The 16,016-nt window shown below is 46.6% G+C and overlaps 1 protein-coding gene across 1 annotated transcript in view; it reads left to right on the top strand.

Moving 5' to 3' along the window:
• LOC124035551 (72 kDa type IV collagenase-like) overlaps nt 1-16,016 on the top strand; it is a 31,711-nt gene extending 15,695 nt beyond the window's left edge. Inside the window, exons 10-13 of the mRNA XM_046349020.1 lie at nt 7,432-7,568; nt 12,694-12,853; nt 13,238-13,347; nt 14,985-16,016. Of these exons, the coding sequence (XP_046204976.1) occupies nt 7,432-7,568; nt 12,694-12,853; nt 13,238-13,347; nt 14,985-15,091 (514 nt within the window). The 3' untranslated portion in view covers nt 15,092-16,016. The remainder of the gene's footprint in view (nt 1-7,431; nt 7,569-12,693; nt 12,854-13,237; nt 13,348-14,984) is intronic.

Genomic DNA, 16,016 nt, shown 5'->3' with positions numbered 1-16,016 from the left:
GGAGAGATTCAATATAGAGAGAAAGAGTGAGGAGAGATTCAGTATAGAGAGAGTGAGGAGAGAGTGAGTGAGGAGAGATTCAATATAGAGAGAGTGAGAGAGATTCAGTATAGAGAGAGAGAGAGGAGAGATTCAATATAGTGAGAGAGATATGAGGAGAGATTCAATATAGAGAGAGTGAGGAGAGATTCAATATAGAGAGAGTGAGGAGAGATTCAATATAGAGAGATTCAATATAGAGAGAGGAGAGTGAGGAGAGATTCAATATAGAGAGATTCAATATAGAGAGAGTGAGGAGAGATTCAATATAGAGAGAAAGAGAGAGTGAGGAGAGATTCAATATAGAAGAGATTCAATATAGAGAGTGAGGAGAGATTCAATATAGAGAGAAAGAGTGAGGAGAGATTCAATATAGAGAGAGAGTGAGAGATTCAATATAGAGAGAGTGAGGAGAGATTCAATATAGAAAGAAAGAGAGAGTGAGGAGAGATTCAATATAGAGAGAGTGAGGAGAGATTCAATATAGAGAGAAATATAGAGAGTGAGGAGAGATTCAGTATAGAGAGAGTGAGAAGAGATTCAATATAGAGAGAAAGAGGTGAGGAGAGATTCAATATAGAGAGAAAGAGTGAGGAGAGATTCAATATAGAGAGAAAGAGCGAGTGAGGAGAGGAGAGATTCAGTATCTGGGGCAGTCCCCAGTCTAATGGGCCAATGTAATGTCTGGAGGGCAGTCCCCAGTCTAATGGGCCAATGTAATGTCTGGAGGGCAGTCACCAGTCTAGTGGGCCAATGTAATGTCTGGAGGGCAGTCACCAGTCTAGTGGGCCAATGTAATGTCTGGAGGGCAGTCACCAGTCTAGTGGGTCAATGTAATGTCTGGACAGTAGTCACCAGTCTAGTGGGTCAATGTAATGTCTGGAGGGCAGTCACCAGTCTAGTGGGTCAATGTAATGTCTGGAGGGCAGTCACCAGTCTAGTGGGTCAATGTAATGTCTGGAGGGCAGTCACCAGTCTAGTGGGTCAATGTAATGTCTGGAGTCTGGAGACTGGTGACTGGACACAGTGTATATCAGTTTAAACGTGTTGGTGTGGGTTTGAATCCATTTACATTTAAGTCATTTAGCAGACGCTCTTATCCAGAGCGACTTACCTCTCTCTTATCTCTCTGGTGTAGGTAGAATCCTCTCTCTCATCTCTCTGGTGTAAGTATAATCATCTCTCTATTCTCTCTGGTGTAGGTAGAATCCTCTCTCTATTCTCTCTGGTGTAGGTAGAATCCTCTCTCTAATCTCTCTGGTGTAGGTAGAATCCTCTCTCTCATCTCTCAATCTCTCTGGTGTAGGTAGAATCTCTCTGGTGTAGGTAGAATCCTCTCTCTATTCTCTCTGGTGTAGGTAGAATCCTCTTTGTAATCTCTCTCTATTCTCTCTGGTGTAGGTAGAATCCTCTCTCTAATCTCTCTGGTGTAGGTAGAATCCTCTCTCTAATCTCTCTGGTGTAGGTAGAATCCTCTTTGTAATCTCTCTGGTGTAGGTAGAATCCTCTCTCTAATCTCTCTGGTGTAGGTAGAATCCTCTCTCTTATCTCTCTGGTGTTGGTAGAATCCTCTCTCTAATCTCTCTGGTGTAGGTAGAATCCTCTCTCTAATCCTCTGGTGTAGGTAGAATCCTCTCTCTAATCTCTCTGGTGTAGGTAGAATCCTCTCTCTAATCTCTCTGGTGTAGGTAGAATCCTCTCTCTAATCTCTCTGGTGTAGGTAGAATCCTCTCTCTAATCTCTCTGGTGTAGGTAGAAATCTCTCTCTCAGAATCTCTCTGGTGTAGGTAGAATCCTCTCTCTAATCTCTCTGGTGTAGGTAGAATCCTCTCTCTATTCTCTCTGGTGTAGGTAGAAACCTCTCTCAAATATCTGGTGTAGGTAGAATCCTCTCTCTAATCTCTCTGGTGTAGGTAGAGTCCTCTCTCTAATCTCTCTGGTGTAGGTAGAATCCTTTCTCTATTCTCTCTGGTGTAGGTAGAATCCTCTCTCTAATCTCTCTGGTGTAGGTAGCATCCTCTCTCTAATCTCTCCTGTCTCAGCATGTTGATGGAAAGCAGATCTGGACATGAAGGATGAGTAAGACATGCTGGTGGTCTAACTTCACTGTGTGCTCAGCACTTTATTTACAGTCAATGGCTCAGCACAGGGCTGGGTGGGAAGTCTGCAGAATAATCCACTGAACTGAACCTACTGTTCACTGTCACTGGCCTAGTGATTTTTTTATTTAACCTTTATTTAACTAGGCAAGTCAGTTAAGAACAAATTATTATTTACAATGACGGCCTACATCAGCCAAACCCAGACTACGCTGGGGTAGGTAGCATCCGCCCTATTCGGCCGGTGATGAGGTGGACCTGTATGGGATCGAGACACTGAACACAGACAGCCCTGCTAGCTAGGTTTCTCTAACCTCTCTGGCTACATCTTATGCAGGAAGTGTATTACATATGCATCCAGAATGTGAAAGGAGTGAGTGTAATGATGAAATCTCTGTGACCCAGATATAGTATTTCCTGTAATCTCACAATTCGAGGTGGACATGAATTGTCTTCCTGTCTGATTCAGGGTCAGGTTGGCCTGTTTTGTGGGGCTAATTCAACATACCTCAACCTTGAATAGATTGCTATAGCAGATCATCATATGACTACTTTGTCCATATCTGCAGAGCATTTTATAACCATTAACAGGCTTTATCTATCTGAGAAATATCTGGCTCTTTGAAAAATAGGTCAATGGACAAGACTTGTGGAGCTGCTGCTGCTGTTGTTGCTCATGCAGCTGCCTGTTGGAAATCTGGGCAAGACTTGTGGAGCTGCTGCTGTTGTTGTTGCTCATGCAGCTGCCTGTTGGAAATCTGGGCAAGACTTGTGGAGCTGCTGCTGCTGTTGTTCATGCAGCTGCCTGTTGGAAATCTGGACAAGACTAGCTAGGTTTGTCTGAGCTGCTGCTGCTACATCTTTGCAGGAAGTCATGCAGCTGCCTGTTGGAAATCTGGACAAGATGAAATCTCTGTGACCTGCTGTATTTCCTGTAATCTCACAATTCGAGGACAGATTGTCTTCCTGAAATCAGGGCAAGGTTGGTCTGTTTTGCCTGGGCTGCTGAAACTCCCTCTCAACTGCCCCCTCGGTCCTTGAATACTTTGAACCAGATCTCTTATGTCCTTCACTTTGTCCATATCTCAGAGCATTTTATAACCATTAACAGGCTTTATCTATCTCCCCTCTCTCTTTGAAAACTAGGTCAATGGACAAGACTTGTTTCCCCCCCCTGCTGCTCTTTCCCCTCTCACAGCTGCCTGTTGGAACTCTCCTTCTCTTTCTCCTCTCCCCTGCTGTTTTGTTGCTCATGCAGCTGCCTCCCCTTCTCTTTCCCTCTCCCCTCTCTCTTTCCCTCCTCTCCCCTCTCTCTTTCCTCCCTCTCCTCCTGTTCCTCTCTTTCCCCTCTCCCTCCCCCCTCTCTCTTTCCCTCCTCTGCCCCTCCTCTTTCCCCCTCTGGACAAGACTTGTGGAGCTGCTGCTGCTGTTGTTCATGCAGCTGCCTGTTGGAAATCTGGACAAGACTTGTTGAGCTGCTGCTGCTGTTGTTCCTCATCTTTCCCTGCCTGTTCTCTCTGGGCCGGGTCTTCTCCCTCTTCTTCCCCCTCTCCCCCTCGAGAACCCCTGCTCTGAATCAGGCTCTTTGGCTCCTCTCCCCTCTCTCTGAAACTCCCTCTCACTCACTCCTCCCTCTCTCTTCCCCTCTACTTTCGCCTCTCTTTCTCTTCTGTCCTTCTCTTTCTCCTCTCCCCCTCTCTCTTTCCCTCTCCCCTCTCTCTCCCTCTCTGCCCTCCTCTCTCTTTTATCTATCTTTCCCCATTTAGCCCTCTTTTATCCAAAGCGACCTACAGTCATCCCCCTCTCCCCTCTCTCTTTCCCTCTCCCCTCTGGTCCCGGGATCGAACCCACCCTCTCTTCCTTCCTCTCCCCTCTCTCTTCCCCTCTCCCTGCTCTCCCCCTCTCCTCTCTCTCTCTCTCCCCTCTCTCCTCTCCCCTCTCTTTCCCCTCCCCTCTCTCTTTCCCCTCTCTCTCTCTCTTTCCCTCTCTCTTCCCCTCTTTCTTTCTCTCCTCTCTCCTCTCTTTCCCTCTTTCTCCTCTCCCCTCTCTCTTTCCCTCTCCCCTCTCTCTTCCCTCCTCTCCCTCTCTCTTTCCCTCCTCTCCCCATTTCTCCCTTTTATCCTTCCCTTACAGTCTGCATACCTTCCGTTCCTCTCCCTCGAACCCCTACCCTCTCTCCCTCGCCCCTCTACCAACTGAGCTCAGAAGGACCCCTCTCACTTTCCCTCCTCTCCCCTCTCTTTCTCTCTTCCCTCCTCTCCCCCTCTCTTTCTCTCCTCTCTCTTCCTTTCCCTCTTTCTCCTCTCCCCTCTCTCCCTCCCTCTCCCCTCTCTCTTTCCCTCCTCTCCCCTCTCTTTCCTCCCTCTCTCTTTCCCTCCTCTCCCCTCTCTTTCCCTCCTCTCCCCCCTCTTTCTCTCTCTTCTCCCTCTCTCTTTCCTCTCCCCTCTTTCCCTCCCTCTCCCTCTCTCTTCCCTCCTCTCCCTCCTCTCTCTCCCTCTCTTCCCTCCCCCTCTCCTCTTTCCCTCCTCTCCCTCTGCCTCTCTCTTTCCCTTCCTCTCCTCTTTCTCTTCCCCCTCTCTCTTTCCCTCCTCTCTCTTCCCTTTCCCTCCTCTCTCCCTCTCTCTTTCCCTCCTCTCCCCCTCTCTTCCTTCCTCTCTCTCCCCTCTCTCTTCCTTCCTCTCCCCTCTCTCTTCCCTCCTCTCCCTCTCTCTTCCCTCCCTCTCTCCCTCTCTCCCTCCTCTTCCCCCTCTTCCCTCTTCCCCTCCCTTCCTCCCTCTCCCCTCTCTCTTCCTTCCTCTCCCATCTCTCTTCCCTCCTCTTCCCCCTCCCCCTCTCTACCCTCACTTTCCCTCCTCTCCCCTCTCTCTTTCTCTCTCTCTCTCCTCTCTTTCCCTCTTTCCCCTCTCCCCTCTCTCTTTCCCCTCTCTACCCTCTCTTTCCCTCATCTCCCCTCTCTTTCCCTCATCTCCCCTCTCTTTCCCTCTTTCTCCTCTCTTTCCCTCTTTCTCTCCTCTCTTTCCCTCTTTCTCCTCTGCCCTCTCTTTCCCTCTTTCTCCTCTCCCCTCCTCTTTCCCTCCTCTCCCCTCTCTCTTTCCACTCTCCCCTCTCTTTCCTCTCTCCCCTACATTTACATTACATTTACATTACATTTAGGTCATTTAGCAGACGCTCTTATCCAGAGCGACTTACAAATTGGTGCATTCACCTTATGACATCCAGTGGAACAGTCACTTTACAATAGTGCATCTAAATCTTAAAGGGGGGGGGGGGTGAGAGGGAACACCCATCCTATCCTAGGTATTCCCTAAAGAGGTGGGGTTTCAGGTGTCTCCGGAAGGTGGTGATTGACTCCGCTGTCCTGGCGTCGTGAGGGAGTTTGTTCCACCATTGGGGGGCCAGAGCAGCGAACAGTTTTGACTGGGCTGAGCGGGAGCTGTACTTCCTCAGTGGTAGGGAGGCGAGCAGGCCAGAGGTAGATGAACGCAGTGCCCTTGTTTGGGTGTAGGGCCTGATCAGAGCCTGGAGGTACTGAGGTGCCGTTCCCCTCACAGCTCCGTAGGCAAGCACCATGGTCTTGTAGCGGATGCGAGCTTCAACTGGAAGCCAGTGGAGAGAACGGAGGAGCGGGGTGACGTGAGAGAACTTGGGAAGGTTGAACACCAGACGGGCTGCGGCGTTCTGGATGAGTTGAAGGGGTTTAATGGCACAGGCAGGGAGCCCAGCCAACAGCGACTTGGTGTATAGCGAGAATAGGAGAGGGCCTAGAACAGAGCCCTGGGGGACACCAGTGGTGAGAGCGCGTGGTGAGGAGACAGATTCTCGCCACGCCACCTGGTAGGAGCGACCTGTCAGGTAGGACGCAATCCAAGCGTGGGCCGCGCCGGAGATGCCCAACTCGGAGAGGGTGGAGAGGAGGATCTGATGGTTCACAGTATCGAAGGCAGCCGATAGATCTAGAAGGATGAGAGCAGAGGAGAGCGAGTTAGCTTTAGCAGTGCGGAGCGCCTCCGTGATACAGAGGAGAGCAGTCTCAGTTGAATGACTAGTCTTGAAACCTGACTGATTTGGATCAAGAAGGTCATTCAGAGAGAGATAGCGGGAGAGCTGGCCAAGGACGGCACGTTCAAGAGTTTTGGAGAGAAAAGAAAGGAGGGATACTGGTCTGTAATTGTTGACATCGGAGGGATCGAGTGTAGGTTTTTTCAGAAGGGGTGCAACTCTCGCTCTCTTGAAGACGGAAGGGACGTAGCCAGCGGTCAGGGATGAGTTGATGAGCGAGGTGAGGTAAGGGAGAAGGTCTCCGGAAATGGTCTGGAGAAGAGAGCAGGGGATAGGGTCAAGCGGGCAGGTTGTTGGGCGGCCGGCCGTCACAAGACGCGAGATTTCATCTGGAGAGAGAGGGGAGAAAGAAGTCAGAGCACAGGGTAGGGCAGTGTGAGCAGAACCCCTCTCTCTTTCCTCTCTCCCCTCTCCCTTTCCCTCCTCTCCCCTCTCTTTCCCTCTTTCTCCTCTTCCCTCTTTCCTCTCTCCCCTCTCTCTTTCCTCTCTCCCCTCTCTCTTTCCTCTCTCCCCTCTCTCTTTCCTCTCTCCCCTCTCTCTTTCCTCTCTCCCCCTCTCTTTCCTCTCCCCCTCTCTTTCCTCTCTCCCCCTCTCTTTCCTCTCTCCCCTCTTTCCTCTCTCCCCTCTCTCTTTCCTCTCTCCCCTCTCTCTTTCCTCTTTCCCCTCTCTTTCCCTCTTTCTCCTCTGCCCTCTCTTTCCCTCTTTCTCCTCTGCCCTCTCTTTCCCTCTTTCTCCTCTGCCCTCTCTCTTCCCTCCTCTGCCCTCTCTCTTTCCCTCCTCTGCCCTCTCTCTTCCCTCCTCTGCCCTCCCTCTTTCCCTCCTCTGCCCTCTCTCTTTCCCTCCTCTGCCCTCTCTCCTCTTTCTCTTCTCCCCTCTCTCTTTCCCTCTTTCCCTTCTCCCCTATCTCTTTCCCTCCTCTCCCCTATCTCTTTCCCTCCTCTCCCCTCTCTCTTCCTTCCTCTCCCCTCTCTCTTTCCCTCCTCTCCCCTCTCTCTTTCCCTCCTCTCCCCTCTCTCTTTCCCTCTTTCCCCTCTCCCCTCTCTCTTCCCCTCTTCCCTCCTCTCCCCTCTCTCTTTCCCTCATTCCTCTCCCCTTCCTCGCTTCTTTTATTCCATCTCCCCTATCCCCTTCCCCCCTCTCCTCTCTTCCCCACTGCCCTCTACTCTCCCTTCATCAACCCCCTCTTACATGATTTGAACCAGTAGGTAACTTCTCTCTCTGCTCTCTCTATCAGGTTCATATTCAGGTCAACCAACTTCCGGGGCAAGCCTTCAGGTCCCATGCTGGTAGCCACCTACTGGCCTGAGCTCCCGGTCACCATCGACGCTGCCTATGAGAACCCACTGGAGGAGAAGACTGTGTTCTTTGCAGGTAATGTATGTATTTGAGACTGAGTTGTGTCATCCACTGTTGAGATGCAGTGCCTTCAGAAAGTATTCAGACTTTTCCAAATTTTGTAACGCTACAGTTTTATTCTAAAATAGTTTTTTTTAAACACACAATACCCCATAATGACAAAGAGAAAACAGGTTTTTAGATTTTGGAGGAAATGTATTAAAAATAAAAGTATTCAGACCCTTTCTATGAGACTCAAAATTAAGCTCAGGTGCATCCTGTTTATATTGATCATCCTTGAGATGTTTCTACAACTTGATTGGAGTCCATCTGTGGTAAATTCAATTGATTGAAAAACATGAGCTGGCACACACACACCCATCATTTTATTTTTGTGTGGTGGTGCTGACTAACGGCAAATAAACTATCAAAATAAAGAGAGTCACACACTCCATATATAAACTCCCAGTCATTTATTGGGTAAATCACCAACGTTTCGGCATCACTGTGCCATTTCGGACATGATTTGGAAAGACAGATACCTGTCTATTTAAGGTCCCACAGTTGACAGTGCATGTCAGAGCAAAAAGCAAGCCATGATGTCGAAGGCATTGTCCATAGAGCTCCAAGACAGGATTGTGTCAAGGCACAGATCTGGGGAAGGGTACCAAAACAATTATGCAGCATTGAAGGTCCCCAAGAACACAGTGGCCTCAATAATTCTTAAATGGAAGAAGTTTGGAACCACCAAGACTCTTCCTAGAGCTGGCTGCCTGGCCAAACTGAGCAATGGAGGAGAAGGGCCTTGGTCAGGGAGGTGACCAAGAACTCGATGGTCACTCTGACAGAGCTCTAGAGTTCCTCTGTGGAGATGGGAGAACCTTCCAGAAGAACAACCATCTCTGCAGCACTCCACCAATCAGGCCTTTATGGTAGAGTGGCCCGACGGAAGCCACTCCTCAGTAAAAGCCACACGATACCCCGCTTGAAGTTTGCCAAAAGGCACCTAAAGACTCTCAGACCATGAGAAACAAGATTCACTGTTCTGATGAAACCAAGATTGAACTCTTTGGTCTGAATGCCAAGCGTCACATCTGGAGGAAACCTGGCACCATCCCTACGGTGAAGCATGGTGGTGGCAGCATCATGCTGTGAGGATGTTTGTCAGTGGCAGGGACTGGGAGACTAGTCAGGATCGAGTCAAAGTTGAATGAAGCAAAGTACAGAGAGATCCTTGATGGAAACCTGCCCCAGAGTGCTCAGGACCTCAGACTGGGACGAAGGGTCCCCTTCAAACAGGACAACGACCCTAAGCACACAGCCAAGACAACGCATGAGTGGCTTCAGGACAAGTCTCTGAATGTCCTGTTTTTGCTTTGTGATTATGGGGTATTGTGTGTAGATTGTTAAGGAAAAAACACAATTTGATCAATTTTAGAATAAGGCTGTAACGTATCAAAATGTGAAAAAAGTCAAAGGGTCTGAATACTTTCCGAATGCACTGTACATACGTACATACATTACATACATAATAGGGTTGAATATTTTCCCTGTATTTTACAAATGTTCCATCCCTAGAATAAATCACTTTTCTCCCGGGTAACCCGGTAATTTGGCTAAAACCAGAAGTGTCATTGAAAAGCATTATAAGGAATATAAATATGTCTGGATTTGATTAGAGCTTAAAACCTGATGCTACCTGAGCCTGACGAGCCATATATTAAATACATTTAATGAGACATATATTAAATACATGTAATGAGACATATATTAAATACATTTTATGAGCCCTACATTAACCACATTTAATGAACCCAAACCCAAAAAAGCCCAAATAATTGTGCCGTTATCCAATAAATGCCCATAGTTGTAGCTAGCTATATGCTCTCTTTGGTAGATAAATGAAACTATCTCCCGTAGGCTAATATTTTTGAGTGTGAACAGTATTACTGTACTATATTGTATTATACTGTATTATATGGGCTGGAATTACACACCATTCAAACCATGATAAAGCAGAATAGAACATGCAATTCTGAAGCATCACATGCGGCCTACAAATTTAAAGTATAGCCTAGAAATGTGGTTTTAATTTTGGAATTTGTACAATTAGTAGGCTGACGCTTCATTTCTTTCTCGCTTTCAACAGTTAAATTAAATTAGTTTTGATGTCCTTATCTTCATCATTCTTATGATATCCTTGAATAATATAGGACCAGAATTAGATGCAGACAGCTTTCACTTCTCTTCATGAAGACTGAATGGTTATGGGTCTGAATAAATAACTGTTATAACCTACCACCATCGTGAGTTCACTCTTCTTTCAAACTACCTGAGTTCTATTGGCTGCTGTATTTAACATTCAGCAAACAAGAGCTTGTGTCCCTCCTCTAATAGTCTACTGGTATAATTGTCTATTGTCCAGCAAGCTATTCTAGTCTGGCTTTTCCTGCATGGGACTCCAAGAGCTAAGGTGCTTGGTGCTTGGGTATTGCACAAGAGACAGAGGCTATAAGTTATAAGCCTATTATGCATAACCCATCATTAATTGGCTAAATATAAGGTTAATACCTTATTGAATGTATTACCTGATAGCGGTAGGTGAGGACATCTATATATAGGGCTGTATGTCAATCTAGAACAGGATGATCTATTTTGAATGGAGTTGATGGAGAGAGAGAGACTGCGCGGGCACTGATTTAAAACTCTGCAGCTGCAATACAAAACATGTTCTATCTTTACAGTTAAAAAACAAGGCGACCCCTGGAAACCAGATGGAGATGGGTAAATTAGAGGTGCATTCATTCGTTCTATTACTGAGCATAGACTATGCTGTAGCAAATGTAGGCCCACCTGTCACAAGAAGAAAAGTTACCATGATGAGATGATAGGTCTATATGCACAGTGAACTACGCTCCAAACTGAGATGGGCTGTCTGTCCCCACTCTCAGATGGGCTGTCTGTCCCCACCCTGAGATGGGCTGTCTGTCCCCACCCTGAGATGGGCTGTCTGTCCCCACCCTGAGATGGGCTGTCTGTCCCCACCCTGAGATGGGCTGTCTGTCCCCACCCTGAGATGGGCTGTCTGTCCCCACCCTGAGATGGGCTGTCTGTCCCCACCCTGAGATGGGCTGTCTGTCCCCACCCTGAGATGGGCTGTCTGTCCCCACCCTGAGATGGGCTGTCTGTCCCCACCCTGAGATGGGCTGTCTGTCCCCACCCTGAGATGGGCTGTCTGTCCCCACCCTGAGATGGGCTGTCTGTCCCCACCCTGAGATGGGCTGTCTGTCCCCACCCTGAGCGTTGATTCATCATGCAGAGGCCGTAGAATAGCCAGATTTAGAAATTGCTAATCATTTAACAATTCCATTTCACGCCATGCTGTTTATCTAAATAATTTATTATAATTTACTGGTTTCTCAGTTACTGTATTTATCCCGTGAAAGGGAAGTGGTAAATCTCAGTAACCGGTTTCTCAGTTACTGTATTTATGGGCTGGGAGTGGTAAATCTCAGTAACCGGTTTCTCAGTTACTGTATTTATCCCGGGAAAGGGGATGGTAAATCTCAGTAACCGGTTTCTCATTTACTGTATTTAGAATGGGAGTGGTAAATCTCAGTAACCGGTTTCTCAGTTACTGTATTTATCCCGGGAAAGGGGAGTGGTAAATCTCAGTAACCAGATTTCAGTTACTGTATTTATCCTGGGAAAGGGGATTAAATCTCAGTAACCATTTCACAGTTACTGTTTATCTAAATAATTTATTATAATTTACTGGTTTCTCAGTTACTGTATTTATCCCGGGAAAGGGGAGTGGTAAATCTCAGTAACCGGTTTCTCAGTTACTGTATTTATCCCGGGAAAGGGGAGTGGTAAATCTCAGTAACCGGTTTCTCAGTTACTGTATTTATCCCGGGAAAGGGGAGTGGTAAATCTCAGTAACCGGTTTCTCAGTTACTGTGTTTATCCCGGGAAAGGGGAGTGGTAAATCTCAGTAACCGGTTTCTGTTACTGTATTTATCCCTGGAAAGGGGAGTGGTAAATCTCAGTGACCGGTTTCTCAGTTACTGTATTTATCCCGGGAAAGGGGAGTGGTAAATCTCAGTAACCGGTTTCTCAGTTACTGTATTTATCCCGGGAAAGGGGAGTGGTAAATCTCAGTAACCGGTTTCTCAGTTACTGTATTTATCCCGGGAAAGGGGAGTGGTAAATCTCAGTAACCGGTTTCTCAGTTACTGTATTTATCCCGGGAAAGGGGAGTGGTAAATCTCAGTAACCGGTTTCTCAGTTACTGTATTTATCCCGGGAAAGGGGAGTGGTAAATCTCAGTAACCGGTTTCTCAGTTACTGTATTTATCCCGGGAAAGGGGTGTGGTAAATCTCAGTAACCTGTTTCCCGCCATTCAACCCTAATACATACATAGAGTTTTTTTGGTATGTATGAATGGGATAGTATGTAGATTAGTTGTCATTCACTGTTGTTACCCAGGAGAACAATCCAGGACTGCACACTTGCATATATGCATTTCATTCTTGTGCTTATTGACTTGATCAGAAAAACACACAATGACATTTTAATGGCTGTTTCCTCTCTCTATCACCGTTAAACGGCTGTGACAATTTCCAGTAAATAACATCCTATTTCTAAGAAGTTCACCATTAGGAGAATCATAAGTGTGTCTTTTAGTATTTCAGTCAAGTATATTGCTAGTATGTGGTTTGGACATTTTGGACATTAGTACTGTAAGTAGTTATTAGTGGTTTATAATACATGCCATGCATTGTAGAAGCATGCTATTCTCCTTTAGAAAAGCTCCATGAAATCAGAGCTCTTCCAGAACATAGTGTCTCTATTTAAGAAGATGAATGCTTGGCCTTGTAGAACAGAACCATTTATTTTCCATCCAGCCCTTTAATTGTAAAGCCATGAGTCACATTTCCTCAATCATTTATCCAGTCCTCCCTAACCACAAGATATGATCAAATGTTTTAGCATGGCCCCAGATCTGTTTGTGCTGTCTTGCCAACTCCTATGATCATTGTCTCTCTGTGGCTAATGAAAAGGTAAGAGTTTAGAGAAACTCTATCCTCACAAACCCTTCCCTGTGAGCATCTTGACCTGTGCTCATTTGTCATCTCTCCCCTCCTCTCTCTCATATAGGCAATGAGATGTGGATCTTCAATGCAGACCAGATAGAGAAAGGCTACCCCAAGAGAATCTCCTCTATAGGCCTGCCCACAGACCTGAAAGGCATTGACGCAGCCTTCTCCTTTGGAAAGAGCCAGAAGACCTACCTGTTCGCTGGAGACCAGTTCTGGAGGTGAGTCACCACAACACAACCCCTACCAAAGCCTGTGTCTGATCCACTCAGGATTGTAGCGATGACATCGCTAAAGAATTAGAATTACTTTAAAATCGAATTCTATAGACGTCACTGTGTGTTGATGTGTTGCTGTGCTGAGCCATGTCTGCTTTTAATGAGAGACCTTAGCTTCCAATGGACTGTTAAAACAGCTCACTCTGCTCTTACCTAATACAGGGATAATGTAAGATACTGTTGCTGTATGTACTTAACTCTTGCATGACTGCTGTGATTTGTCAACCAAAACGTCCCAATTTTCTCGTACCTAACAGACTAACATAGTATCATGTACTCATGACTAAACATTGATATCATGGCCTCTGTGTTATCATGCCCCTCCAGGTACAATGAAGCCAAGAAAAAGATGGACCCTGGCTTCCCCAAGCTCATCGCTGACTCCTGGAACGGAATCCCAGACGGCATTGACTCTGCCTTTAGTCTGAATGGCATCGGTAAGCATACTAGAATACAATACTGTTGAATAGATACTTTATTGAACATCACTTAGAGTGACATCACCACACACACAGAGCAGGGGGTAGAGAGGGAGAGAGAGGGGGAGACAGAGAGGGGGGGGGTATAGAGAGATACCCACTGGACACAGACGTCAATTCAACGTCTATTCCACTTTGGTTCAATGTAATTTCATTGAACTGATGTGGAAACAATGTTGCTTCAACCAGTGTGTGCCCAGTGGGATATCTACTGAAGAGAGAAATGGAGAGAGAGATGTCAACTGGAGAGGTAGCTGGGGCCTGTGTGAACATGGAGGGAGCACTGCTTCCTGCTTCAGTCTGAGCTGTACTGACACACCACTGGCTGCAGGCTTACATTCCTGGCAGTTAGAACCCAACCTGACCCAGCCAGTCCTCTCATTATGAACTGGCACCTGGCCTTAAAGCTGGAATCCTTAGTGGTGAAACTGCCACGTCTGTTTAGATATTACAACAACAACAAGACGTTACTTAAAACAACCAAAACTGTTTCATTCCCTCTGACATCATTGCACTGCACATCATTGCACGCCCGATAGGCAGGAGGAGAGAGAGCAAGGAGAGAGAGTAGAGGCAGGAGTAGAGGCAGGAGGAGAGAGCAATGAGGGAGAGTAGGGACAAGAGGAGAGAGGGCAAGGAGAGGGGGCAGAAGCAGGAGGGGAGAGAGAGCAGAAGCAGGAGGATAGAGAGCAAGGAGAGAGAGTAGAGGCAGGAGGAGAGGCAGGAGGAGAGAGCAATGAGGGAGAGTAGGGACAAGAGGAGAGAGGGCAAGGAGAGGGGGCAGAAGCAGGAGGGGAGAGAGAGCAGAAGCAGGAGGATAGAGAGCAAGGAGAGAGAGTAGAGGCAGGAGGAGAGAGAGCAGAAGCAGGAGGATAGAGAGCAAGGAGAGAGAGTAGAGGCAGGAGGAGATAGAGTAGAGGCAGGAGGAGAGAGAGTAGAGGCGGGAGGAGAGAGAGTAGAGGCGGGAGGAGAGAGAGTAGAGGCGGGAGGAGAGAGAGTAGAGGCGGGAGGAGAGAGAGTAGAGGCGGGAGGAGAGAGAGAGTAGAGGCGGGAGGAGAGAGAGTAGAGGCGGGAGGAGAGAGAGTAGAGGCGGGAGGAGAGAGAGAGTAGAGGCGGGAGGAGAGAGAGAGTAGAGGCGGGAGGAGAGAGAGAGTAGAGAGCAAGCAGTGAGAGTAGTATAACACAGGAGGTAAATCTTAAGTCTATGGCAGTTAACCAGGGTTTTTTATACCCTTGCTTCTGACACACATATACTATACATCACACACCGCGCTTCCCGACTAAGAAACCGTGTTAGATAGAGCCAGCCTGTGCTGCTTCACAGAGGTACCTCTGTCTTCATTCTAATTAGCCTGAGCTCCTCCACCGCTGATTCCTGATTGGGTGTTTTTACTGAGGAGACGAGTGACATCATCATGTCCTCTTCCTCTGGCTTCTAAGCTTCTAGGGGACATAGTGTAAAATATCTCACATTTTCCCTTCTAGTGTGTAAGGCCTCGTGGCTTGCTCAAGGTGAAATTAGATGTATATTTGATGCACTGAATGTGATGATTTTGATGTACCTTGTCTCTCATAATAATGTTTGTGTTTTCCAGATTACACCTACTTCTTCAAAGGTGCCCACTACTTCAAAATGGATGACAGTAGCCTGAAGATCGTCAAACTGGGCGAGATCACAAAGGACTGGCTGGGTTGTCACTAAGCAACAGTGAGACGCATAGACGTTGGCTAAGCTCTCAGCAGACTGATTCCCCCATCCCTGTCCAACCAGCCTATCCTGCACCCTAGCCTAGAAACTAAAGACACCCTCTAACACACCGTGGGACCATCTACACAGGCTGAACATAGGCATCAGGATTTTGTATTATATTACTGTGTGATATTATCAGTTTCTATGTTATGATGATGCAGATTTACTTTGATCTCTTTGCCCCGTTGTTTGTTATTAGAAACTCAGACATCTGGTATGTCCACACTACATAGAGACAGGCAGTGTTGTACTGGAAGATATTCTCCTATATAAATGTACCTTCACCTGAGCAGTATTGCATCATCTGGAGAATGAATGCTGTCTATATTTACTGCTATGTCTGCAATCTAGAGACTACATGATACTGCAATAGAATGTGAAATAGTCAATAGTAATTTCAGTGTTGTGGAATACATTTGAAAATATGAATTTGCACAATATGTCTGGACAGATAATGGTGCTTATAGAAAATGCTTAATTGCATGATCCTATATTTGATATGCAGTTTTTCTACATTTTTTTCAGACTATTTTCAGAAGTAAGTACTTATAGACACACCTTATTCTTCAAATAGGGCTAGCACTTTGTATTAGACTATACAGGGATACTGCACAAATATGGAGACCAAATTCTCCATTTTGTAGGATCTGTCTATTGTTTCACTGATGGTACAGGGAGATGAAAGGCACGGACTGCCTAGAGACTATCTGGTTTGTTGTTGCATGATGGAGTCATGACAAGAGAAGTACCACAGAAGTATTGTGTAATAATCTTGTTGTTTTGATACTAGTCATTTTGTTTTGATTTGTATGCTTTTTTATGTTTTGTGCAATGTGTCATTCTCTGTCTGTAAAATAATAAAGATGGATGGTCAATA

This window comes from Oncorhynchus gorbuscha, linkage group LG05 (genome assembly GCF_021184085.1).
Source record: "Oncorhynchus gorbuscha isolate QuinsamMale2020 ecotype Even-year linkage group LG05, OgorEven_v1.0, whole genome shotgun sequence".
Taxonomy (NCBI): domain Eukaryota; kingdom Metazoa; phylum Chordata; class Actinopteri; order Salmoniformes; family Salmonidae; genus Oncorhynchus; species Oncorhynchus gorbuscha.
This window is presented reverse-complemented; position numbering and strand designations above follow the sequence as displayed.